This window comes from Asterias amurensis, chromosome 3 (genome assembly GCF_032118995.1).
Source record: "Asterias amurensis chromosome 3, ASM3211899v1".
NCBI lineage: Eukaryota > Metazoa > Echinodermata > Asteroidea > Forcipulatida > Asteriidae > Asterias > Asterias amurensis.
In genome coordinates this window covers 3181107-3208083 of record NC_092650.1, presented here as the reverse complement: position 1 = coordinate 3208083, position 26977 = coordinate 3181107, and the positions used below count along the sequence as shown (strand labels likewise).

At 37.6% G+C, this 26977-nt stretch overlaps 1 protein-coding gene across 2 annotated transcripts; it reads right to left on the bottom strand.

Moving 5' to 3' along the window:
* Nucleotides 1-1613: 1613 nt before the first annotated feature.
* Nucleotides 1614-26150, bottom strand: LOC139935129 (carbonic anhydrase 2-like). Of its 2 annotated transcripts, none has more exons than XM_071929600.1 (7): nucleotides 25982-26150; nucleotides 9179-9364; nucleotides 8039-8157; nucleotides 6100-6258; nucleotides 4894-4945; nucleotides 4179-4288; nucleotides 1614-3336 (listed from the first exon to the last, which is right to left on the bottom strand). In XM_071929600.1, the coding sequence occupies exons 1-7, from the start codon at nucleotides 26013-26015 to the stop codon at nucleotides 3199-3201; spliced, it is 798 nt and encodes a 265-aa protein (XP_071785701.1). In that variant the 5' UTR covers nucleotides 26016-26150; the 3' UTR covers nucleotides 1614-3198. The 2 variants fall into 2 exon arrangements, with proteins under 2 accessions (XP_071785701.1, XP_071785702.1); XM_071929601.1 differs by lacking the exon at nucleotides 25982-26150 and adding an exon at nucleotides 18056-18263.
* Nucleotides 26151-26977: the final 827 nt, after the last annotated feature.

The following is a 26977-nucleotide window of genomic DNA, read 5'->3' as shown; positions in this document are numbered from 1 at the left end:
ATACTACGCCCATCAGCGTCCCTCTTACTGTAAAAATTAAAAACATCAACATTGAAACCACTCATCCCCAAAGTAGTTTTACCATAGCACACAGGGTGTTCGTCATAGTGTTGTGAACAAGAGGGCGCTACTGCGCTTTTGTGCTGTCTGTTTTTGCCCGAGACGTAGAGGATCATTTTCCACATGCATGCGGTTCAACCTTTCAGATATATCCTTTCCCCCGTCATCAGAATAATAACAAGATTTTGGGGCCACACGGCAGCTAACTGATATTATGGCTTCTATATAACTGGTGCCCCCAAACCACGGTGCCCAAACAAAGATAATGAGTTTCTTAATACTATTTTTTGTTTTACTTAGGCGCCATCAAAGGCCTGGATTTGGTAGAGCGCTGGTACGTTAATCCGGAGGTCGTTGGTTCAAGTCCATTTTTCTGTTGTTCAAACCCAAACTAAAACCTTCCTTGTGGCTTACTTATGATTTGATTATTTATTATTAAGCATCCCCTGCCTGAAGGCGGTCCCCTGGCTGTTCCTTCCAAAATACCATTCCCAGGGCCCAATTTCATAGAGCTGCTACTTATAAAATAAGTAGACAATTTTGCTTACAGTTTTGTGCTTAGCAAAACATAGCAGGATACCACTGAGTCAACATTTATACATGTGACATAGTATTTTGGCTGGTAACCTTTTTCTGGTCAGCATACTTATGTTGATTTTAGCTAGTTTTAGCAACTTGCCGTTGTAGCAGGATTCTATCCCGGCGGAGATTTTGTTACCACACATATGGCGAACTGTGTACCAACTTTTACCGATAGCGCCCTCTTTTGAACCATCCTCCATCAGCAGCCCGTGTTAATGCTCCATTATTGGGATTGTGAACATAATCTCCGGGGTACTTGAACTACGAGGCACTGGTCTAAGGTTCGATTTCACACTTGGTTCATCAACGGAGTCCAAAGACAAACTGTAAAGGTGATGGTGGGTCTTGAGCCCAATTTACGCCAGTTCAGTTATTCACCTTGTTGGCTGCATATGCCTTGGTTTGTTCATGGTATTAGATGGAATGCACATGACGTCATTGACCGCCATATTTGATGAAACGTGCACGCTATCATTGGCTGATAGTTGTGCGCAGCACGTGCACTTTGTTTATCATCAATGAGCGGTCGATGACGCTAACTATCTGCAATTAATCTACTACCTATGATTTGTTCCGATTTGTTGATATAATCCCGTCACTTCCCCAAGAAGGAGGTAAGTTACGTTACTCAAAGGGACCGATTTTCCTAGGACACCGGTGTCCCAGGGAAATCTGCCCGCATTTTATTTGGGTTCTGGGGGGGGGGGGGGGTATTAAGCTAGGCCTATAGATACAACATGAAAAAGACTCTTCGTTTTTCACGTGATACAGCTCTTCAAATCGATATTCGTGTTTCGCTCTTTATAATTATGCCAAGTCAACAACATTATTTTTCACATTGGTGTTTTATTCGCATCGGGGATGGAGAATATTTGTTTTGGTTTCACCCGTACATCGATTTTTGTTAGTACTTTCCCTTTTTTGCTGAATTGATTCGGCAGGGGAAAAAAATGTCCAGTTAGACTCAGATGTGTCTTCGTCAACACCGTTGTTTATTATAACTCTACCTTCTCACACAATTTAAATCGAAAAGAAGTTTAAAAACATGTTAAAATACAGTCGAATTCATTTGTCTTCATACTGGAAATTTAAATTATAGGTCTTGGAATATCACTGCATAGCGATAGAAAACATGTAACAAAAACAATGATACGTATACATGTAACAAAATAGACGTACTATTATTGTGATAAGCTATCATTTTAAACTCGTACGTTTCACGAAAACGTAAAATTATTGCATTAACATAAAAATTATTAGCTGCATTATTATTATGAATTGAAAGGATTTTCCTTAAATCCATGATTTACGTTTGCCAGGACGAAATGCAAACATATAAACTTTGTTTTCAATAAATAAAAAATATATTTAATTGTTTGCTACACAAACAACTTTTTTGTTATGAATATAAAATTTCTGTTGGTGGCAATATTTTCACACTATTATACAAGTCATGATACTACACAGCTTGAAATGTTATATATGTTACAGCTAAAATCTAACAAAGTGTGAGTTTAGCACCACTTTATAGACATCTAAAACCTATCACCTGATCACTTAATACATGATTTGAAGACGTAGTGTGAAAAGTTCAAGAAAACAAATTGTAACAAGTAAACAATGATGCTCAAATGATCAAGCCCATTTTGGCAACAAAAAAAAATCAGACATTCTTTGTGGATGTGATTCTCTATAGACCTTATAGACCTTTTCGCAAATACTGGGGCGCGCGCGTAAAGCTTGGAATTAGGTGCATTGTGGTCTAGCTGATTACAAATTTGATTCATATATATCCCACAATGCACCTCATTCAACAGTTTGCGCTTGCGCATTGGTATTTGCGATAAGGTCTATGCACATGATGTCATTTCAGTAGGGCGCCCTCACCTAGAGGTCAAAAGGAGGTTGTTCATTGGCCAATCCTGTGCGCCGTGCGTACAAATCTGTGCGATTGTTTTGTCACCGTTTTTCCACTAAGATGGCCGCTGGATGACGTCAATGCATAAGGTCTATAGGGAAACGACCAAAACATAAACAGAGAAAACTGCGGGAAAAACATCCTCAACATGGTTAAACAAAATCAGAGTTTGATATAGAATCATGAAGATATTAATGCTCAAACTAACTATTTCTCATGCGCAGTTCCCATCACGTTCTCACTAAGTTTAAAAATAATCTACCATTAATTTTGTCCCTTATTTAAAAAAACTTTAAAAAAAGACTCATTGACAAACTAACTGATTAGTGATGTCACTTCCATCATAGCCTTGCTTCAAGACTCTCATGATATCATTCCATGATCCATCACCACAAGAGGGCGCTCTCTCACTATTGACCGCTGTCATGTGAGTTCGCTATCGTGATAGCAGCTCTCGTCAATATACATTAACATGTAATAGAGATCAATGCAAAGGTTCTTGGGGTGGTGATATGGGTTTGTGTTGATAGCGCCCTCTATTGGCGACTCTATCAGTAATGGAAATTTGCCACAGGGGTAGTGAGATAATAAACAACCAGAGCGTCTTGATCTAAGACTATTCCCGTCCTGGAGCGAGCCTAGGCCTGGAAAGATGCTGTAACCACACGTCCGTTGAGTGGCATAACTGGACGGTAATTATCAGACAAATTGTCAGATGCGTTACAGCATGGCGTCTCCCCCTTGCAGTAACTCAACAAACCCCTCAAAGCACTCATCTGTACCATATCAAAAACACATAAATATTTTTTTTAATAGACGTTAAATTTGCATTAGGGATAACGAGTATTGAGTTTTGGTTTTACCTTTACACTGATGTGTGTTAGCAATCCCAACCCTGGGCAACCGCCTTGGTTGGCATGGTCGGCCGAATGTTAGTAAAACACTCAATCTTAAAAACAGATGTTTAAACGAAATTCAACATTTTCTGCAAGCTTTCAATTAAATAAAGTACCTCTCACAATTAGTTGTTTTGTTTTAAACAAAATCAACACAAGTAATTAAACGAACAGTATAGCGATCTTTTCTTAATTTGCATTCATGGCTTTCCATAATTTTCAAACCTGGGTTGGCAACAACTCTGTCGGCAAAAACTCGGGTCGGCAATAACTCGGGCTGGGGCGATGCAAAGAAAGGTCTAAATAGATTTAAAGGAACACGTTGCCTTGGATCAGACGAGTTGGTCAAAACAAAAGCGTTTGTAACCGTTTTTTATAAAATGCATATGGTTGGAAAGATGTTTTAAAAGTAGAATACAATGATCCACACAAGTTTGCCTCGAAATTGCGTGGTTTTCCTTCTACTGTGCGAACTAACATGGTCGGCCATTTATGGGAGTCAAAATTTTGACCCCCATAAAGGACAGACGTGTTAGTCGACAAGGTAAAAGGAAAACCACGCAATTTCGAGGCATGTTTGTGTGGATCATTGTATTCTACTTTTACAACATCTTTCTACCCATATGCATTTTATAAAAAACGGTTACAAACGCTTTTCAAAGACCAACTCGACCGATCCAAGGCAACGTGTTCCTTTAAAGTTAAAAGGTCGCGTGACCTACCTGTTCAGCAGACACCTCGACTGGTTCCCTGTAGATGATGAATCTTGCACTCTCATAGCACGGTGGGGTCGTCAGGGAACCTTCATACGTCCAATAATCAGATTTGTTTTCTAGAATAATTGCAATAAAACAGAGAATAATACAGGTCAATATTGATTTATAAGTGACATTTTATGCAATCATTGCATCCACTAAATTTAAATTATCATATTTATTAAAACATGTTTGACAAGTCTTCTCGGATCTTGCAAAAACTAATATCAAATTCAGTGCTCACTTAAAGGCGATGGACACGTTTGGTCGTTGACAAATACAAGTATTTTCACTTAGTGTATCCCAACATATGCATAGAAAACTTGTGAAAATGAGGACTCAATTGGTCATCACATTTGCAAGAGAATAATGAAGGAAAAAACACCCTTATTGTATTACTCAGTGAGCTTTCAGATGCATAATAAAAGGCTTCATCTGAAGTCTTTTATTATTTGAGTGAGAAATTACCTTTTTCTCAAAAACCATGTCACAATGTTTTATAATATCAACAGCTCGCTATTGTTTGTTACCAAGTAAGTATTTATGCAATTTTTGTTGTGTAGTAATTACCAATAGTGTAAAGTGTGTTAAGTAAAATAATTGTTCCCGGTCATCCAACTATCTGTACATTAATAGCAACAACTGAGAACTACAAACAAATCCTGAAATTCCCAGAACTTACCAGGCAGAAGGCTTAGAGCATCAAAAGCTTCTTGAATACTGAATTTATCATTCTAGGAAGAAAAAGAACAAAACAATTGACATAAAAATTACTATTATTATATGATAGAAAAATGGTCAAAAAACAACGCTCAGGAAAATTATATTGAATAAAATAGAAATAGAATACAGTTTTATTTGCAACCTAACGATAAAAAACGGTTGGATTATATACAGTTGAAAATGACAAAGTAAAAATTGCTTACAAATTGCTGAAAATCTTTGGATTAAGTTAACACAGTTTAAAACATTGAAGAAACAACCCAAAACAAAACGGGCAGGGCAAAGAAAAAATAGCAATAAAAAGCTACGCAAAAATATGTTTTTATTTTTTTTAAAGAGTTTTATCCTACTCATATATAACTTTTTTTAAATTTTGTATTTATATGTGAAATTGCCAAATAAATAACAATAAAATAATGTTTATAATAAAACAATGGAAAAGCGACTGGTATCAAAGTCTAAAAGCACAATGGGCATGGAATAAATATACAACTAGCAATTTTAAAAAGTGAGATCTCTAAACATAAAAAAAAAAATTATAGCAACAAGAAAAATACGTCCAAAACAATAGACAGGGGTGAGAGTCATTAATAACGAAAAAGTCTGGTTACAACTTCAAAGGTATCGTGAAATGATGCCATTTCTACCTTTTGGTAACCCATGGTTATAGATTCCAAGGAGCTTTTGGGAACAGTATCCAAAGCACTAGAGAAGTAGACCATGAGCAGGATTTCTTTATTTGTGGGGAAAAAACTATTGTCTGATTTTCTTCACCAGGCCGACATAACAAGTCTGGGCCCAATTTCATGGCTCTGCTTACCGCCGCATTCTGCGCTTACGATCACAATTCCCACTTACGTGCAAGCGCCGAATTTCTGCGCTATAAAAATAGCCTTGTAAGAGTAGAATGCCTAGTAACGTGGAGTACGCACGCATAGAAGCCAAAATTCGCCGCTTACCCGTGAAATACGCTTGCCGTAAGCACAGAATTCCCTGCTTCCAAAAGCGCCGATTCTGTGCTTGTGGTAAGCAGAGCCATGAAATTGGGCCCTGTGAATTCAGACAAAAGTCTTAACAATCTCATCACTGAACAGAGTATAGTATAGTAGGGACATAGAGAATATTCTTCACAATTATAATAACAATCCAGTGACGTTAGGCTTACCTTGCATTTGACATTGGTCAATAGCGCCACCAACTTGTTCCAAGCGGAATTCTCTTTGCCGACTTTGATGAATGCTGTTAGAACGGCTAACCCTTGGTCTTTCGGTAAAGCCTCACCTACAGCCTTGAACACATCAGTATTCCAATGAACTAGATGAAGCTATGATGAAAGGGACAAGAAAAAAAGAGCCATTTATCAAAATCCCAATATGAACATTCATTATTTTGTTTAGTCTGTCCTGTATCTATTTAAAGGCTCTGGACACCTTTAGTAATTGTCAAGGACCATGGTATTCTCATTTTGTGCTCTTAACATAATATGCATAAAATAACAAACCTGTGAAAATTTAGACTCAATTGGTCAACTAAGTTGCAAGAGAATAATGAATGGAAAAACACCCTTGATGCACAACTTTGTGTGCTTTCAGATGCCAAAAAGGCTTCAGCTAGAGAATTTTATTAATAGAATGGGAAATAACCTCTTTCTCAAAAACTCCGTTACTGCTGATGGAGTCGTTTCTCACAATGTTTTACACCTTCAACAGCTCTCCCACTGCTCCTTTCCAAGTACCTGTAAGTTGTTATGATATTACACTTATTTTGAGTTACCAATAGTGTACAGTGCCTTTAAAGGCATTGGACATTATTGGTAATTACTCAAAAATAGTTATTATCATAAAAACTTATACTTAGTAACAGGTAATGGGGAGCTGTTAATAGTATAACACATTGTAAGAAACGGCTCCCTCTGAAGTGCCATAGTTTTCGAGAAAGAAGTAATTTTCCACGAGTTTGATTTCCAGACCTCAGATTTAGAACTTGAGGTCTCGAAATCAACCATCTAAACACACACAACTTCGTGTGACAAGGGTGTTTTTTCTTTCGTTAATATCTCGCAACTTCGACGACCGATTGAGCTCCAATTTGCACAGGTTTGCTATTTTATGCATATGTTGAGATACACCAACTGTAAAGGCTCTTCTTTGAGTAATTACCAAAAGTGTCTGATACCTTTAACAAACGCCACCCACTCAGCGCACCTCCCACACATTACTTTGAGAACATTCTATATCTAGACATCCGTTACTGTAACAATCAATATTCTACATTTTTTTCTGACCACAATAAACATCTGCGTTTGTTGATACGTCTGCAAGGCTGGTTTGTTTTTTCTACGTGGTGGTTTGCTTTGCCGGCCGTGTGCGAAGGTAATGTCACCAGCCAACAGATTTTTTTTAGTATACCTAGGCTGAACTTTGATTATAGTCGATCAATTCATATGATTTTTAATCTACAGTTGAGGCATCCGCAGATCGTGACCAAGGAACATCATGAACCATTTTTTATGGGAAATATTTTCTTATCTTTCTTTCTTTCTTTATTGTTCCCCTTTTTGCAATTTAGCTTTTCTTGTGACGGGGTAGGCAAATCCAGCGTCAAATGGGCTAATTATGATGCTAACCTCTCCTAGAAAAAATCTTATTGTCCAATTGGTATGACATCTCATCAACTCAAATTTTGAAAAGGTTTCAGAGGGCTTAAAAATGTCATATAAAAACTCCCAAAACAACATTAAAAACAACTAGCACTTGGATATGAACGTTTTACGTCAACAACAAGACTGTTTAAACCTCATTTCAAATTCAAATTTATTTCCATACTTCAAGAAAATAAAATAGAAACACACATTTATTTCCATGTACTTCATGAAAAAGGTACATAGCCCAAAACAATAATTGATAAAGAAGATTGATGGATGAAACTTTTGACTTTTTTCTCTGAAAAACATTGACGTCTTTATGGCGTTTTATTATAGGCTAACAAATAAAGCTCTTTTACATGGAGAGTACTCCCCCACTCAAATTCACCAACCCACCCCAAGCTAGACTGATTTGACTTTGATGAATCGGAACCAGACATGAATGTATATTATTATTTACCTCGGCATCGTAGGGTTTACCGTCGACTGTATGCTCAGAGCCCTGGCCATCCTTGCTTCCCCAGTGGAAATGGAACTGAGCAAATCGGTAGTTGTGCTTCAAAGGTCCCCCACACATATCTAAAAACAAACAAGATTAGGACAAATTAAAGCCATTGGACCCTTTCGGTACAGAAAAAAAAAAGTTCACAGATTCACAAATAACTTACAGGGTTTACAGAAGGTAGTGGTGAAATACTTCTCTTGAAATATTATTCCATGAAATGCTTTACTTTTTGAGAAAACAGTAAAACAATATCAATTCTCGTTAACGAGAATTGCGGATTTATTTTAAACACATGTCATGTGACGGCGAAACGCGCGGATAGAAGGGTGGGTTTTCCCGTTATTTTCTCCCGACTCCGATGACCGATTGAGCCTAAATTTGCACAGGTTTGTTATTTGATATCGAAGTTGCGATACACGAAGTGTGGGCCTTGGACAATACTGTTTACCGAAGGGGTCCAATGGCTTTAATTGATCTCCAGCAATCCGGCTACAGCCCGGTTCATACGTCCTGCGAATGTGAAAAGCTCTACGAATGTTGACGCCACAAATTCGCAACGAATATTCGCATCAGTTAAAAATGTGCTCCACTAAAACCTTCCCAGCGAAAACAGGGCTGTGACGTCAAAATTAGTATCGAACCTTGGTGAGCAGTAACACTCAAAAGCAACATAATCCATAGCTGATGTCTCTTTCATCATCTTGAGCAAGATTGAACGAGTAGATTTGAATAAACATCGAGTATGACGTCTTTGCTAAAACATGTCCATCAACTGATGTGTCAAAACATTTCAAGAGGGCCCGGCTTAAAAAATGTCAAGCTGTTTCATAAAAAAAAAATATGTCTTAAAAAATCCAGATGAACTGTTCTAGAGAGGAGCTTTTGTATATCATTGGGGAGCGAATTCCAGAGTTTGAGAGATATAACCTGATGCCAAAACAGCATCAATCATACAGCACTTCAGTAAGAAAGATTTGTTCCGTCGTCAGTAACAAGACTGTAAATTCCTCATCACCTGTCCATGTAAATGTCTTACTTTTATACAAATTAGGAGAGGAGGGGATGATTTCTTTGTTTTATTTAAATAATTCTTACTCGTTTCGCTGCTATCAATGTTGACCTGCACGGTTTTGCCATTATTCACGACATCGGCACACCGAGCCGGGGTGAGTTTGAGGGGACCCAGCGCGGCATCCACCTTGGCATCCTTGGTGACGATGTCAATGGGTGATTGGCGTTGACCCTTAGCATCAGGGAAATTATCACACCAATGAGCTGGTCCTAAATAGACAAAGGAATTAAGAAAACATTCAGAAGTAAATACCAACACATTGTACCGCTTCCTCAACACCGAGCTGGGTGAGTTTGGGGGACCCTAAAGCCCCGTTCACACTAGAGCAATTTAGCAAGCGTCTCTTGCTAAATTGTAGCATGGTTGTAAAAGTTTACAACAATGTAGTATGAAAAGACAACAATTTTTCTACTGTCCAACATTGCTACATTTTACAACCATGCTTAAATTAAGCAAGGGACCCCAGTTACATTGCTGTGGTGTGAATAGCACTAGATCTGCCCACCTTGGCATCAATGGGTGATTGGCGTTGTCCCTTTAGTATCAGGGAACTTATCACACCAATGGGCTGGTCCTAAAACAACGAAGGAATTAACAAAACATTTAGAAATAAGTAAATGTCATGAGGGGAAAACCCTGCCAAAACAACAACAACAACAACCGGAGATCCTGTCCGAATAATTATGGCGAACTGTGTACAAACTTCTCTTCTGATAGCGCCCTCTTTTTAAATCATCCTCCAACCATGTTTATTTCACTTGGGGTACAGAAGCCCCGGCCGGCGGACGAATTCCCTCGGACTACGCGGGCGTAACTCGTCAGCGACAAGACTGTTAACAGTTCAAATTGTTCCTCGCCACTGTACAGGCCCCTAATGTCTTGTTTTAAAAAACAAGTTAGGAGAGGAGGGTGGATTTCACAAAGAGTTAGGACTAGTCTTATCTCGAGTTAGGACCAGTTGCTCGTCCTCACTTAGGACTATCCATGTAATTTGAATATCTCCTAGGACTAGTCCTACGCTAGGACTAGTCCTAAATTAGGACTAGTCCTAGCTCTTTGTGTAATCGACCCCAGGATTTATAATTCGTATGTTCATTATAAGATTTGGTTGGTGAATATTTTGCAGACAGACAATTATGGTGCGCTTATAGAAAAAACAACATTGTTAAAGCGCCTAATAAATGTTGTGTTGTGTTATTAACTCATTTAGTCTTGTGGAAGCGTTTCCTCAAGATGATGACATACCCCCACTCCCTCTCCTCAGCACCCCATCCCAAGCACAGATACGCCAAGATGACACAGGTGCACGTGTGCTCTTGTCTCTTCAGTCAATATCCTGATCGTCTCTAGGATAAATATAATATCCTGTTTTGGTTCTGTGAACATGGAATTCGAAGGCTGTCTTCTTGGTAAAATAATAAGCCTTTATTATAAAATTAGTGATGTAGAACAACACACCATTTCGTTAAGACAAAAAAGTCTAGCCCTTCCCGCCCTCTATTGTCTATAATTTGTTGTATAGACTTTTTTATTGCAAGTGAAATGTTACACAAATGTTGCAACAATTAGTTCAAAATAAAAGACTTCAGGCTTGAAGCCTTTTAAAAGGCATCTGAGAGCACACACATTTGTGCATTTATGGGTGTTTTATTCTCTTGCAACTTCGATGACCAATAGAGTCCAAATGTTCACAAATTTGTTATTTTATGCTATGTTCATGGGATATACACCAAATGAGAATACTGGTCAGGCAGGGAACGATTTCATCCAGCAATTTGGCATAGCAAACTATTTTGACAGAACAGATTTTGTGCAGAGTGAATGCTAAAAATAATAATCGAGAAGCAAGTGATGATTTTTGAGTAGCAACTATATCGATTTTGCGTACCATTTTCACTGCTGGTCTTTGACAATATTACCAAAGGTGTCCAAGTGGAACAGTTTCGGTGAATGGTTTGAACTCTGCCTGACGTTGTCCAATAAATCACATCACTTTGATTAAAATGAATTACTACAGTTGGCGTCTCATTTGGGGGCATTTTTTTTTACAAAGAGAAGTTATTCCATAGGTGACTGGTTAGCCAGGACTTGGGCGGGAAAGCTATACAAAGACTTCACCAGACAGAAATGTGACTGACAGAAAAAAAGGCGAAGGGCCTTTCGTTGTGTTTCTGATTGTGACAAATGACGAGTCGTCGATATTTTGATGCATTGAGTATTGATGTTTGGTCTGTATCACGTATTCCGATCAAACTGTTGGTTTGATAAAGAAGGTAGCCTCAAATGATTTATTTTTAGACCGCCCGCTGGACGGTCTAAGTTTCGGGGTTTAGACCCGATCCAGTCTAACTTTTTTGCGTTTAGACGCAAAAAAAAGTTAAAACCCGAACCGGTCTATATATGGTTAGACCAACTTTAGTACGGCGTGTGAATAACCTCATTATATGACGTTTCTTTTATCTTGACAGAAAGCGAGACCGTTGTTTTCTTAAACAAAAAATGGAGGAACAAATTCTATACCTTTTTGGTTAACTCTTTTATGGGCCGCATGCACCGCCACCTAAAGAAACACTGTATTATTCTATGTGGGGTATGAGAAAACGCTCACCGGTTTATGTTCGGCGAAACAATATAGAAGCATCAAAACAAAACTTGTCAAGTCCATCACAATCGTTTGATGGATCATTTTTAATTTCCCCTTCACAGTTGACTTGTAATGTCAACGCTAATGATGATGAAGTAATTGAGCTCTTGCCAAGTAAAACGCTTATTTGTAAAACAAAAATGAAATTGTCTTTCACCATGATGATTTGGGCGAAAACTAATGCCTTAGCAATTAATCAGAATGAGCATAGGGGCGGATACCAGCCTCGAAAAGCTACTGTGTTCATTTTAACCGATGACAAAAATAGTCGCCCTAAAATTTACTTGATATAGCCGTTAACGAGAGGCATTTTCCCCAAGGACTTATTTCTTCTGAACTAATATATTATACTGGACAAAAATTGTACGTAAACCATGAGTTTTGGGTATCTCTTTGAAATTTTAACCACGATTCTATGAATTTAATGCAAGCATTTTGAAAATGAATTATCTTTACAGCAAACTCGAGCGGTGCAGGGACGATAATCTTTAGCATAAAACCTTACTTGGTAACGAACAATGGGGAGAGGTCGTTAGTGTAAAACATTGTGAGAAACGGCTCCCTCTGAAGTAACGTTGTTTTCGGGAAAGAAGTGATTTTGAGGTCTCGAAATCAAGCATCTGAAAACACACAAGTTCGTACGACAATGGTGTTTTTTCTTTCATTATAGTTATCTCGCGACGACCACATTTCCACAGGTTTGTTATTGTGTGCAAATGTTGAGATGCACCAAGTGAGAAGACTGGCCTTGACAATTCCAGTGTCTTTAATTTGACCACAAAGCACCCTAGAACCAACACAAAATAACAACTTTGGATGTATTATGCATGATCATGTCACAATGGTGATTACGGGTCATTGTTATTTCATGAGCGCGCAAACACAAGTAAACATGTGTACTGCAATAACACAACTGCCACCAGTAATAGCTTTTGTCATCATTGAAGCGTTATAAGTACCATGTCATAATTACAGCTTATCTATAAAATTGGCGTACAGTTGGGTGCATCTGTCAGTGTTTGAACTATAGCAAGTAATATTTTGAGGGTGAGCTTTCTACTTTCAATATCTAACTGTGTACGTTTTATGCAAATCTGTGTGCTTATGTGTTTTGTGTCGCACAAAAAAAAATACCCAAAACCCTTTAAATCCAAAAGAAATGTAATTTTATTTTATGATTATAATACTGTCAAAAAACTAATGCGTTATATAGCAATGAATCACTAAGAGCATTAATGCATGCCATATATGAAATCATTCAAAAACCATTATATGTTCATCCTTGGAATGAAAATAATGGAAAATGGTCGCCATACAAATGACCGGTAGCCGTTAATGGGAAGCATTTCATAAGGACATTGTGAACTTCTGAATTTTCTACCTTCTGAGTTTACTTGTTAAAAAATATTGATGAGTTAATGATGATGAAATTAATAATGATAGCTCTTACCAACAACAAGCTCATGTTTTACCAAAACATGTATTTGTTGTTGTCATGACGATACTGTCAAAAACTAACGCTTGGCAATGAATCATTGAGAGCAACTGATGCCACTCGAAAGCCAGCACAAACAATTATTGTGTTCATTCTTTGAAAATAAAACTGTAAATAGCTATACAAATTAACAACAGCCGTGTATATACGAGAAGTTGGATTTTCAAATATCACAGTTCACCTGTAAAAATGATCACACAACAAATGTTATGAGCATTATACGCATCAATGCGTGTAAAGTTGCCTCTAAAATGACACGGCTGCAAAATGCATGATTGCCATTAATACTCTTTAAAGGCAGTGGACACTATTGGAAATTACTCAAAATAATCATTAGCATAAATCCTTTCTTGTTGGCGATGGAGGTTGATGAAAAGAACAAACATTGTGAGAAACGGCTCCCTCTGCAGTGCCATAGTTTCCGAGAAAGAAGTAATTTTCCACGAATTTGATTTCGAGACCTCAGGTTTAGAACTTGAGGTCTCGATCTCAAACATCTAAACGCATACAACTTTGTGTGACAAGGGTGTTTTTTCTTTCATTCATATCTCGCAACCTCGATGACCGATTGAGCTCAAATTTTCACAGGTTTGTTGTTTTATGCATATGTTGAGATACACCAACTGAGAAGACTGGTCTTTGACAATTACCAATAGTGTCCACTGCCTTTAAAGAGAGTCAGTATTCTGACTCCAGATATGTAGCTCCTATCCAAAATGTTTAACCAAAAATTGACACATTTTTATTTCATGAAGATGATACTGTCAACAACTAATCCCTCGGCAATGAATAATAGAGGGCATTAATGCATATCAGGTGAGAGCCACCGCATTGTGTCCATCCTAATGGGAAATATTCGCCATACAAATTACCGGTAGCCGTTAACTGGAAGCTTTTAAGCATCGCTTCTGAACTTGCACTAACCTGTCATTCACTGACCACACAAAGGACGAAAATTGTCCGTAAACAAGGCCAATGGATACCTTTTGAAATCTGAACCGCGATTCTTTAGTAATTTACTGTACGTCTTGAAAAGTCGATGTTTCAAGGAAACTCCGGCCCGGGCGGCGAAGGGTCAAGTTTTTACGAGGATACGAAGAGCGTCATTACACATTGCATCTTTAATGGCACTGGCAACTTTTGTAATTGTCAAAGACCAGTATCCTCATCTTGAGTACTCCAACTTATGCGTAAGTTAATAACAAATCTGTGAAATGTTTTACTTATAGGCAGTGGACACTATTGGTAATTGTCAAAGACCAGTCGTCTCACTTGGTGTATCTCAACATATGCACAAAATAACAAACCTGTGGAAATTTGAGCTCAATTGGTCGTCGAAGTTGCGAGATATACTGAAAGATAAAACACCCCTGTCACACGAAGTTATGGCTTTCACATGCTTGATTTCGAGACTTCAGGTTCTAAATCTGAGGTCTCGAAATCAAATTCGTGGGAAAATTAATTCTTTCTCGAAAACTACGTTACTTCTGAGGGAGCCATTTATCACAGCTCCCCATTACTCGTCACTTAGTAGGGGTTTATGCGAACAATTATTTTGAGTAATTACAAATAGTGTCCACTGCCATCGAAATTGCAATAAAACATGCAGAGAATGAAAAAACTCACTTTTTGCACAAATTTGTGTTCTTTCAGATGCATAATGAAAGGCTCAGTCCTGGAAGTCTTTCAATATTTGAGTGAGAAATTACCTCTTTCCCAAAAACTTCGTTACTTCCGAGGGAGTCGTTTCTCACAATGTTGTACTATCAACAGCTCTCCAATGCTCGTTACCAAGTAAGTTATATGCCTTGTATATTATTTGGACACATTTTAAATTTAGGAGAAATTTCGAGATGAAGCAGCGACATCCTTTCACAGGTCAACAGAGATATTTAGAATAAATGAAGTCTGTACAAGGTGCGTATTTAAACAAATAAACTTTCACATATACTAACAATAATGTAACTGGGTGTAAGGGAAAGTGACATTTCCCCATGACTTCCAATTGCTGTTGTGAATGTCGATGCTTTCTTTTCCAACACACAACATTCAGTAGTTGTTTTTTGTGTGAACTGTGATCCCTTTAAAGGTAACATAATAATTCACAGTCTCGGGTCAGGTCTGGCACCTGGAATACTTGAAGCACTTATAATGCATGTTTGTCCAGACCATGGATCATGTAGCTACTTGTAATAATTAGGCCTATATAACCAGAAGAGGGCCATAGGCAGGTTCACGAGTGCGATCTGATCGTCATGATACCGAGACCTGCGTGTTCCTGCTTTAAAGGCTGTGGACACTATTGGTAATTACTCAAAATATTTATGAGCATAAACCTTACTTGGTAATGAGTAATGGGAAGAGGTTGATGGTATAAAACATTGAGAAACGGCTCCCTCTGAAGTAACGTAGTTTTCGAAAAAGAAGTAATTTTCCACGATTTGAATCAACTTGCTTCTGAAAGCACACAACTTCGATGACCAATTGAGCTCAAATTTTCACAGGTTTGTTATTTTATGCATATGTTGAGATACACCAAGTGAGAAGACTGGTTTTTGATAATTACCAATAGTGTCCAGAGTCTTTAATGCATCTCTCAGGCGTCTTTAATATGGGTATAATTTTTTCCTGTACATCAAAGTTGCCATCCTAAAAGCATTTCCTAATTTTTTTTAAGGATTCCCTTTTTGGAATCGATTCAAAAAAACAATAAGGTTTTCCGCATTGAAAATCACCACGACAGTGGCAATTTTGATGTACATCAAACGAAATTGCAAGTGGAACGTTTGATGTCAAGAAAAAAACCAAATTGCAGTCGGCAATCACGGGTATCCTGTTTGCCATTCAAAAGAGATATTAAATTAAGCTGGAAGGACCCTGGATAAGTTTTCTCGTTACTTAGTTTCTTCCTTGATGTGGAGTCCATAGTACACAAGTTAATTGGACAACTGACAGAGTGGCGTTTAAAGCGTATGTAGGATAATTTGATTAGGGTGTCAGCATCAGTTGAAACCAATGTCCCTTCTATAGCTGTTAACGTATTGGAAACCACGGCAACGAAATAATGCCTTACACAACGGTGTGCAAAGGTCTCATTAACGCAGTTCGGGATATTTTTATTCTCACAATGGTAAATGGAAAAATAATTGCGATTACGAGATAGTGTGTACAAAAAGACCCCTTTAGTTTTGATTTCCACGAATAATTTGATCAATTAACGAATCGTTTTGTCTTATTTTAGAATCACAAAATAAATAAGTAATAGACATTTGTAATGCGCCAAATCAATCAGATGTTTAATATTTTATACAAAGATATACCCTTTTTTCACAAAGTCTGAGACAGTGTATATAACACTCTTTTTCCCAATTCAACGAATAGTTTGATCAATTACGAATCGTTTTGTCTTATTTTACTTAGTATGTTACACAAAGATGTACCTCCATAACATTTATTTCTCAATTCAAGCAATATTGTGAGCAATATACGAATCGTTTTGTCCTTTTTTCCCAGTATATTATACAAAGATATACCTCCTTTTACAAAGTCCGAGAGAGTGTTTGTAACGTTCATTTTCTCCGTTCACAAGTCGTTTTTTTCTCACTCAATAAAATATATGCAATTATTATATACTTATTTTTAATTTACAAAGTCAAAAATTAATGCCAAAAAATAAGTCTTTTCCCTCGATTGGAATTGACCTTTTATACAAGACTAAATAATATATGAAATAATTCTTTATCTGGGAACCAAATTATTTATATGATAAAAACCGAGGACATAGTACACAAACAGAACAAAAACTACTGATAAGTATCAATTGTGTGTGCACGTTCAAACCCTTCACCATATTTTGAACTTTATGGTGAAAATTCGGAATAATTTTGCCGTTTTATAGCTTGAGATAAAATAGTGGCACAGTGTGAGTGCACGGCCTGTAGTGTGCATGTTCATGTATATAAGTTTGCAAGCGGTGCAGTTATGCTGATACTAATTGCGGGCAATAGGGTGGGTGTACCATTATAGTGTTATTGGGCAATCTACACTGTACAAACTCTGTTAAGAGTTAAAACACAAATGTTGCACCCACTTTTTTTAACGTGTTTAAGTGATAAACATGTTTCCCATAAATGTCACCTGCTCAAATGATTTGTAGCAGTCAAACACTCACAAGAATCTAAACATGTTTTGAATTTTTAAACACTGTTTTTACAGTGTATTATTGGAATACAGTTTTAGCAGATTTTTTGTTTAAACAACCGGCTTCATACTGCCACATGGTGTACGCGTTTGTGAGGCTATTATGTTTGAATTTCTTTCATGAATAAATTGCACTGACATCCACTATAGAGAAAAGGTAACATGGCTGTGGTCTATTACTGGTTCGTATAAGAAACACATTTTGGATACAAAATTACTAGTGAATAATGTTCCCCTGCACTGAACAATATTTGAAAATTTTAACAACACTGAAAAATAGTATAACAAGTTGTAGCGATATATGGGTGCAAACAGTTATCATGATCCATCCACACTAAAAAAATAAGGATACCGTAATTTTGCGCAACAAGAAATTACATTCAATTCTAAAAGCACTGCAACAAACAGGCAGTCACCAACTGCAATATTTCCCCCCACAAAACCAAGTTTTAAACATTAATCAAGTTTGATTATTTGTTTTAACAATCTTAAACCATCTGATCCCCAACAAAGACCGCAAGTTGACCGAGTTACATGAATTTCTTTAAACCGTTAGCCTACCTGTTTCTCCAGTGTATCCCCACTGTGCCATCGTGATCAAATTAGAGATGAAGAAATTCACAGTCCACGGGAAAAAAAATCGATGAGCTGGACAGCCTAAGTCTTGTGAAAGAAGGAACTGCTGCGAGGAGATATTATGCGGCAAGGGGAAATGTCGGGACTTGGGAGACCTTCTCGATGGCACGGTGCGAAGCACTGATGAGTCGATTCTGAAACTACATCAGTATTTATACCTCCTCGTAATATTGGGGTACCTGGCAGAAATTACTACGGGTATCCGGCTTCTATATGTAGACTTGTGGACAAGTCGCTAAAATGTCGCCCTGATCGTTCTGACTCTCTCCCTCTCCTCATCTCTCCGATTCCAGCGAGACTGGCGATATTCTCGCGAGACTGTTGGCCCCTGTGAGACTCTAGCGATGTGCAGTCTCCCCTATGCAAGGCCCTTTCGAATAATCCACGCCTTGCTTATGGGCTCCCCATTCGGCACAGGCTAGCCTGGCCCCGCGGTGGTTTTGACAATTGCGCGTGCTTTGCTTACGTGCTCAGGGCTTCAGATACCTTTCTTCCTCCATGCAGATACTATGAACGGAGCCTGAAGCCGAATATCCAAATCCGAAACCGTGGATTCAAAAAGGGCCATATTACATCATGTAGTCGGGAGCCAGCAGCTTCGCGCGAGAACAGTGATCTCGCGAGAGCAGTATTCGATCGCGGGAAACCTTACGCCACTACGACTCGACTGTCTCACCGCGACATACCATTAACGACTTGTCCACAAGTCTAGCTTCTAATGTGGTTTCGAGGTATCCGACTGGATGCTGGTCGAATAACCACGTGACAGAAGTGGCTGACTAATTCTCAGACTGGTTACCAATTACTCAAACCACGCTGAATAATGTCATCTTCCGTTTGACACAAAGAGGTGCAATCCCAAACCTCCACAAAAAACACGCCTGCACGAAAATGTAGTACCATCAGGTTCGATATGGCATGGTTCGACCATCGGGCAAGCAGCCGATAGCTGATATTCCATCATGGCAGCCGAGTTAAATTTGAATTTGGTGTTTAAGTGGTTTACAAAAAAAATGTACATTGTTTTGCATGTTGGGTTATGCATCCTTCTTTTAATAATTCCTGCCTATATTAAAGACAACGGACACTTTTGGTAAACAGTATTTTCGAAGGCCCACACTTCGTGTATCACAACTTATATATAAAATAACAAACCTGTCATAGTTTAGGCTCAATCGGTCATCGGAGTCGGGAGAATAATCGGTCATCGGAGTCGGGAGAAAATAACAGTAAAACCCACCCTTGTTTCCGCACGTTTCGCCGTATCATGACAAGTATTTACTATAAATCCGTAATTCTCGCTGTCGAGAATTGATAAATGTTTTAATGTTTTCTCAAAAGGTAAAGCATTATATGGAATAATATTTCAAGAGAAGTCTTTCACCATGACCTTCTGTAAACACTGTAAGTTATTTGTAAATCTGTGAACTTTTATTATTTTTTTCTGTTTCAAAAGTGTATAATGGCTTTATTAAACTTCGAGCGCCATCTAGTAAGCATTGTGATGAACATTCAGAGTAGTTAATATTGCACAGATGATTTGCATGAGCTGGAAAGGATTACAAACATTAATGGGGTAGTGCCTACTTAATTTGAATCATTAATACCAGCATATAAATCTCGTACACATTTAGTTTAGATGCCAATCCAGCTCTCTGTATTAGGTAATAACAATTTTATTTTTTAGACGTGTCCAGTTGAAATTTAGCAATGTAAATCTATTATTGCAAGTAAACAGAACCTATAGCGAGGGCGCCGATCTTCGTTGAAAAGTGATCGGGGCATTTCGTCCTACGGATGGGACGTAAAGGCGTTGGTCTCGTGTGTTGTGTAACGCACGTAAAATAACCCAGTGCAGTGAGTGCGCCTATCGACAAGAGGGGGTTCGCCCCGGTGTTCGATCCTGGTTTGATTGGCAGTACGTTGCGCCACAGCACCTTGTAAATCATTACATGGTACCACGCATGCAAAAGGAGTAGATCTCATAATTCAAACGTAGTCCCACATACCTTGCAGGCAGGAAAATACTGCATGTTAAAGCGCATTGAGCGTCACTGTGAGTGACGGATATGCGCTTTTATCAGAAGCCACAAGCCTTGGTTGGAGACGTCTTCCCGACCGAGTGAGAACATTAAAGGAACACGTTGCCTTGGATCGGTCGAGTTGGCCTTTGAAAAGCGTTTGTAACCGTTTTTTATAAAATGCATATGGGTAGAAAGATGTTGTAAAAGTAGAATACAATGATCCACACAAACATGCCTCGAAATTGCGTGGTTTTCCTTTTACCTTGTCGACTAACACGTCGGCCATTTATGGGGGTCAAAATTTTGACTCCCATAATTGGCCGACCATGTTAGTTCGCACAGTAGAAGGAAAACCACGCAATTTCGAGGCAAACTTGTGTGGATCATTGTATTCTACTTTTAAAACATCTTTCCAACCATATGCATTTTATAAAAAACGGTTACAAACGCTTTTGTTTTGACCAACTCGTCCGATCCAAGGCAACGTGTTCCTTTAAAGGAACACGTTGCCTTGGATCGGTCGAGTTGGCCTTTGAAAAGCGTTTGTAACCGTTTTTTATAAAATGCATATGGGTAGAAAGATGTTGTAAACGTAGAATACAATGATCCACACAAACATGCTTTGAAATTGCGTGGTTTTCCTTTTACCTCGTCGACTAACACGCCGGCCATTTATGGGGGTCAAAATTTTGACTCCCATAAATGGCTGACGGTGTTAGTTCGCACAGTAGAAGGAAAACCAAGCAATTTCGAGGCAAACTTGTGTGGATCATTTTATTCTACTTTTAAAACATCTTTCCAACCATATGCATTATATAAAAACGGTTACAAACGCTTTTGTTTTGACCAACTCGTCCGATCCAAGGCAACGTGTTCCTTTAAGACGGACGGATTTTTACATTTTCCCGAGTGCGTTTGTGTGCATCCTCTGTCAAATACCACTTTTTAACAAGTTTTTGGGTCAAATTAAAACAATTCTTGACCATTATAAATGTTTCTTATTACGTTATGATTGATTGATCTACATTTAACAAAATTAAACAATCTTCCTTATAATGCTAAAGTCGTTGCACTATTTTTGAAATGCCAATCAACAGCGCGTGACGGTGTTATGACGGCTTTTAATACCACACAGGGTCTATTAGTAGTATGTACAGTGTGTATAGGGCTAGTACAGTGTATATCCCTTGCTATAGAGCCGAACACATGGACAATGTATTTGGTAAATGTGTATATCAAAATAATAGATTAATTACGTCTAACTAGTATTTTATGGGACACGTAACCTTTAAAATTTAATGTTGTTTATAGACTTAACCTATATCCACATTCACAGCAAGTGTTTTTAAAGTTACAAGACACAGAAAACAGTATTTTTAGGGACACTAAAGGCAGTGAACACTATTGGTTATTTCTCAAAATAATTATTAGCATAAAACCTTATTTGGTAACGAGTAATGGGGAGAGGTTGATGGTATAAAACATTGTGAGAAACGGCTCCTTTTGAAGACAAAAGTAGTTTTTGAGAAAGAAGTAATTTTCCACGAATTTGATTTCGAGACCTCAGTTTAGAATGAGGTCTCGAAATCAACCATCTGAAAGCACACAACTTCGTGTGACAAGGGTGTTTTTTCTTTCATTATTATCTCGCAACTTCGACGACCAATTGAGCTCAAATTTTCAGAGGCTTGTTATTTTATGCATATGTTGAGATACACCAAGTGAGCAGACTGTTCTTTGACAATTACCAATAGTGTCCAGTGTCTTTACAGCAAGTTTTTTTTAAAGTGACACCAAAATTAGTGTCATGGGACACGCAACCTTCAAACTGCAATGTTGTTTAAAGGCTTAACCTATATACACCTACACAACAAATATTTGTTAAAGTGACAGACACTTATTTCCATTCAATCAAAAATCGATAAATAGAAATGAAATGATTTATATTCAAAATCATTTCAACCAGAGAAAATATAGTTTGTTTGTTGGGGGTGTTGGGGTGTTTGTCTGTCTGTGTGTCTGTCTGTCTGTGTGTCTGTCTGTCTGTCTGTCTGTCTGTCTGTTTGTTAGTGTGTTTGTTTGTGTGTTTGTTTGTTTCTGTTTGTCTGTCTGCTGTTGTGTTTGTTTGTTTGTTTGTTTGTTAATTTGTTTGTTTGTTTGTTTGTTTGTTTGTTTGTTTGTTTGTTTGTTTGTTTGTTCGTTTGTTTTTTAATTTGTTTATTTATTAGACAATCTCCACAGGGTTCTTTAAAATACAGCAAGTTGATAAAACAGTAAGTTAAATACATCATCATCATCATCATCATAGACGTCCTCCCGGAGATGGCTTGAGTTAAATACAAGAAGCATAAAAGACATAGGAACCTGGAGAATTGTTGAGGATAACATGAACAACTAAAAAAAACTCATTTGGTCCTCTATATAAAAATACATTAAAAAACACTTTTCAGAACTCAATGATAATCTATATATAACAAACATCATTACTATGAAATTGAGCTGAAAATCCGATAGTTTGGCGGCCATGAAATATGTATGGCCTCATGGCCTGAATACATGCTGAGCCAACGCATATAGAGTACAAGTACCCGATGTGAACGTAGGTAGGACTACGTGCTGATATTACTGTTTCACACTACACATTGCTCCCATCTTATTATAATACTTGATGTACCCTCAGTCCCGATGTAGAATTTAATCATCCCCAGTCGGCCCTGAAGCAGCTTAAGCTGTCGTTATCAAGATGTGAAAGTGTGGGGTCAACCTTGCAATGGAAAACTTCACCTTTACCGACGTTAATTAATCCTCTTTGTAATTATAAATAAGAAAAATTGGTCAGTGATAATTATTCTTGAACGCAATCGATCAATGTGACAAAGAGCTTCACAAAATATTGTAATTCATAAAAAAAGGGGGGGGGGCCACTGGACACTTAATCAAAATAATTGTTGGCATATAAATTTACTTGGTGACGAGCAATGGATGTTGATAGTATAAGACATTGTGCGAACCGGCTCCCTCTGAAGTAACGTAGTTCTTGAGAAAGAGGTAAGTTTCTCACTCAATAAACTTCAGGCCAGAAGCATTGTATTATGCAATGCATTTATGGTGGTTTTTTCTTTAGTTATTCTCATGCAACTTCGGTGACCAATAATTGAGTCAAAAATGTCGCAGGTTCGTATTTTTATGCAAATATGGGGATACACCAAATGCGAATAATGGTCATTGACATTTACCAAAACGTGTCCAGCCAATCATGTCCATGACCATGATTGAGATTCGTTCCAGACGTTATTGAGGTATTTAAAGGAACACGTTGCCTTGGATCGGTCGAGTTGGCCTTTGAAAAGCATTTGTTATAATATGTGTATAGGTAGAAAGATGCTGTAAAAGTAGAATACAATGATCCACACAAACATGCCTCGAAATTGTACGGTTTTCCTTGTACCTCGTCGACTAACACAGTCGGCCATTTATGGGAGTCAAATTGTTGACTCCCATAAATGGCCGACCGTGTTAGTTCGCACGGTACAAGGAAAACCACGCAATTTCGAGGCAAACTTGTGTGGATCATTGTATTCTACTTTTAAAAAATCTTTCCAACCATATGCATTTTAAAACAAACGGTTAAAAACGCTTTGTTATAGACCAACTCGTCCGATCCAAGGCAACGTGTTCCTTTAAAGGCACTGTGTAATTGTCAAAGACGTGTTCACACGTGGTGTATCCCATCATATAAGCATAAAATAACAAGCCTGTGACAATTTGGCATCAATTGGTCATCGCAGTTGTGAGAAAATGATGAAAGAAAAAAACACCCTTGTTGGACGAATTTGTATGCTTTCAGATAGGAATAAAAGACTTCTAGCTAGAAGTCTTTTAATACTTTATTGAGAAATTACATCTTCCTCAAAAACTATGTTACTTTAGAGGGAGTCGTTTCACACAATGTGTTATACTACCAACAGCTCTCCAATGCTCAGTTTTTAAGTTAATATTTGTTTTGAGTAATGACCAAACGTAAACATCATCTAATGTGATTCGTGTCTAATGGATAAAGGTCTCAATGTTTGGTTTGTGTATTCAGTAAATAAGATCGTATGACTCAATCTCAATACATCTTGAGCAAATGCTATTAATAGACAAATTAGACATCCACACAATCAAACCTGAAGACGAACACGAATAGTAGACACATTCTATTATTCTATAATTCGGTAAACGAGAGCACTGGGTCGACAGCCTTGCGTTTTAGTTAATCAAATAATCTTTTTTTATAAGTTCAATAAAGGTGATTGTTTTGATTTAATTCAATCATTGATGTTTCATTCTACATCTGATTTTAGTATATAGGTTTTGTACCGCTATAACATGTGATTTACATTCTAGCATAATTATGTCAAATATTAAATAAGCTAAAAAAAATCAGAGAAAGTTGTATATGCTACAATGTAAATCAGATAATAGAATGTCTCGTGCAATACATAGCCAATATCGTCTTTTAAATTGTTTGTTTTTTAAGTAATTTTTACTACATTTAGTTCCATTTTTCTACAGCTGTTTTTTCGTTGTGGTTGTTGTTGTTGTTGTTGTTGCTGTTGTAGTTGTTGTTGCTGTAGTTGTTGTTGTTGTTGTTGTTGTTGTTGTTGTTTTTGTTGTTGTTGTTGTTGTTGTTGTTGTCTCTGTCTGTTTGTTTTATACTAATGTGGGATCAAGGGTCCCCATTTAGTGGACCTGGCAGGCATGCCTGATCAGACTGCCCCTTTTGCACCGCGATGTATTTTGATGCTTTTGTGTACATGCAATAACCTAAACTAACTGATAGAGCTCTATGACTAACTAAACTTCTAGTATGGTTATGTGATCTTTCTGTATCTGATTAGCTTATATTAATAGCAGGTCATGTGCCTATCTGATTAACGATGTAACTTTAACAAATAAGTTTGCCCCCAAAAGTGTAAAATTTGATTTTCAACAATAAATTTAGCAGTTCTTAGAACCACTTTAAAGGTAACTGTACTTTTAGAAACGAGCGTGGCATGCCCACTATAATCCATTGGCAGTCAACATCTACACAACTACATGGAATTAATTAACTTACAAATGGGTGGAAATGGTAGATGCATAAAAAGGAGACCTGTGTGTTCGGCGTCGTGCAAGGTCTCATCAGTTAGTCTGAGGAATCCATTATTACGTATTGATATTTTATTGTTGTGAATATTTATTTGTTTAACCATTATTAATGAAACAATAAAATAGGCAAATTGCTATGGCAACAAACGCCCACAAAAAACCATGTGATCGCAGGTAGACCTATGCACACAACCAGCAACTTTTACCAATAGAATAATTAAGACATTTTTGTTTGTTTATTTATTTATTTATTTATTTTTTTTCGGGGGGGGGGGGCTTGTTTTGAGTGTGATCATCCTAAATGTTATTGGAGTGTGGAAAATGTAACTACAATGAATGAAGAGGGGGCTATCACATTAGGGTAAATCATAAAAACAATACAAACCGCCACAAAAACAAAATCATAATTAATTGGAACAGTGAAATAATATAAAATCAAAAATAATAAAAAAATAACCCCAAACCATACACAATTGGGGCCTAATTATAAAAATTCGAGCTGCCCCGCCCCCATCAATGACCAAGCAAGCCCACCCTACGGGAGAAGTAAAAAATTAACAGTTAAAACAAGATTTACGATTTTGTTTATTTAATTTAATTATTAGTTCCACAAGAAGTCAAGAAAAATCACAAATGAAAAAGTGGAAGAACACCTGTCGAGTAAAATACAATTAATTATCAAACGTTTATTTACCTGTATCTTCAGTGTATCCCCACCACAGTGGCATTGTCGTCAACAGAGAAATGGTCCAATGACTGGGTGAATCTATTTGGGTCGGATGCCGGAACTTCAAGTATGACAGAGAAGTACTTGAGCTGGTCCGGCGACATTCTGCAGTTGCCTCCCCTCTTTACAAAACCAAGGTTATCATTTCATAGTTGTCTCATTTTATCAATTGTCCTGGTCACAAACTGCTATATTATTCATCAGATACTGTGTAGTGCTTAATTGCCGATCCGATAACAGTATACACGGTTAGTGTACCATGCACAATTCACCTGTAAGTGTAAGCATAGAGGTGTAAGCAACGCTCTTCTTACATACATTGCATTGTACAATTGTACACTATAACCTCTGACCTACTACACAACCGGACCTTAGCCAGAAGACGGATGTAATCAAATGTCAACAAAAAGTATTCAGCCCACCCACCATATAGGCTACGTGCAGTTAGCTGCAACCCAAATAAATTGTCCATTGCACAACATGGAAATCCACATGTCAAGAAATTACCGGTACATTCCCAATGTACTATACATGTTCAGTTACCGGCTGACAATACGATAAAATTGCCCTACTGGTCTCTGGGAACTAGACTTATCTCATGCTGAGAATCGTTTGCGAAAAGATTGACCAACAAAATCAAAGGTGCATGCATAAGAATTCCTATGCATAATACACGCACAATAAATGCTATACTATACTAGTGTTGTGCCATAATATTATTGCATGTTGACCACGGACGACTTCACACAACACAACGACCGTATGACGTCATTACTTACTTTCCAGTCACAAAACACAGGCCTTCAATTTATAAACAACCATGACAACGTATAAAGTGTATTCATTTACACCTGCATTTACACGATGCTTTATGAATCGTGAAGGTCAAATTCTAAAGTCCCCTTTTTTTAAGGAAAAACAAGCAAAAAGGTCAATGCCCTGCTCATTTAGGATCTTTCATGA

Coding starts and splice junctions, on each gene's coding strand:
- LOC139935129 (XM_071929600.1), bottom strand. CDS start 26,015: ATGCCACTGTGGTGGGGATACACTGAAGATACAG. Junction 9,365..25,981: donor GGGATACACTGAAGATACAG/GTAAATAAACGT, acceptor TTGTCTATTTAG/GACCAGCTCATTGGTGTGAT. Junction 8,158..9,178: donor CATTGATAGCAGCGAAACGA/GTAAGAATTATT, acceptor GTTTGTTTTTAG/ATATGTGTGGGGGACCTTTG.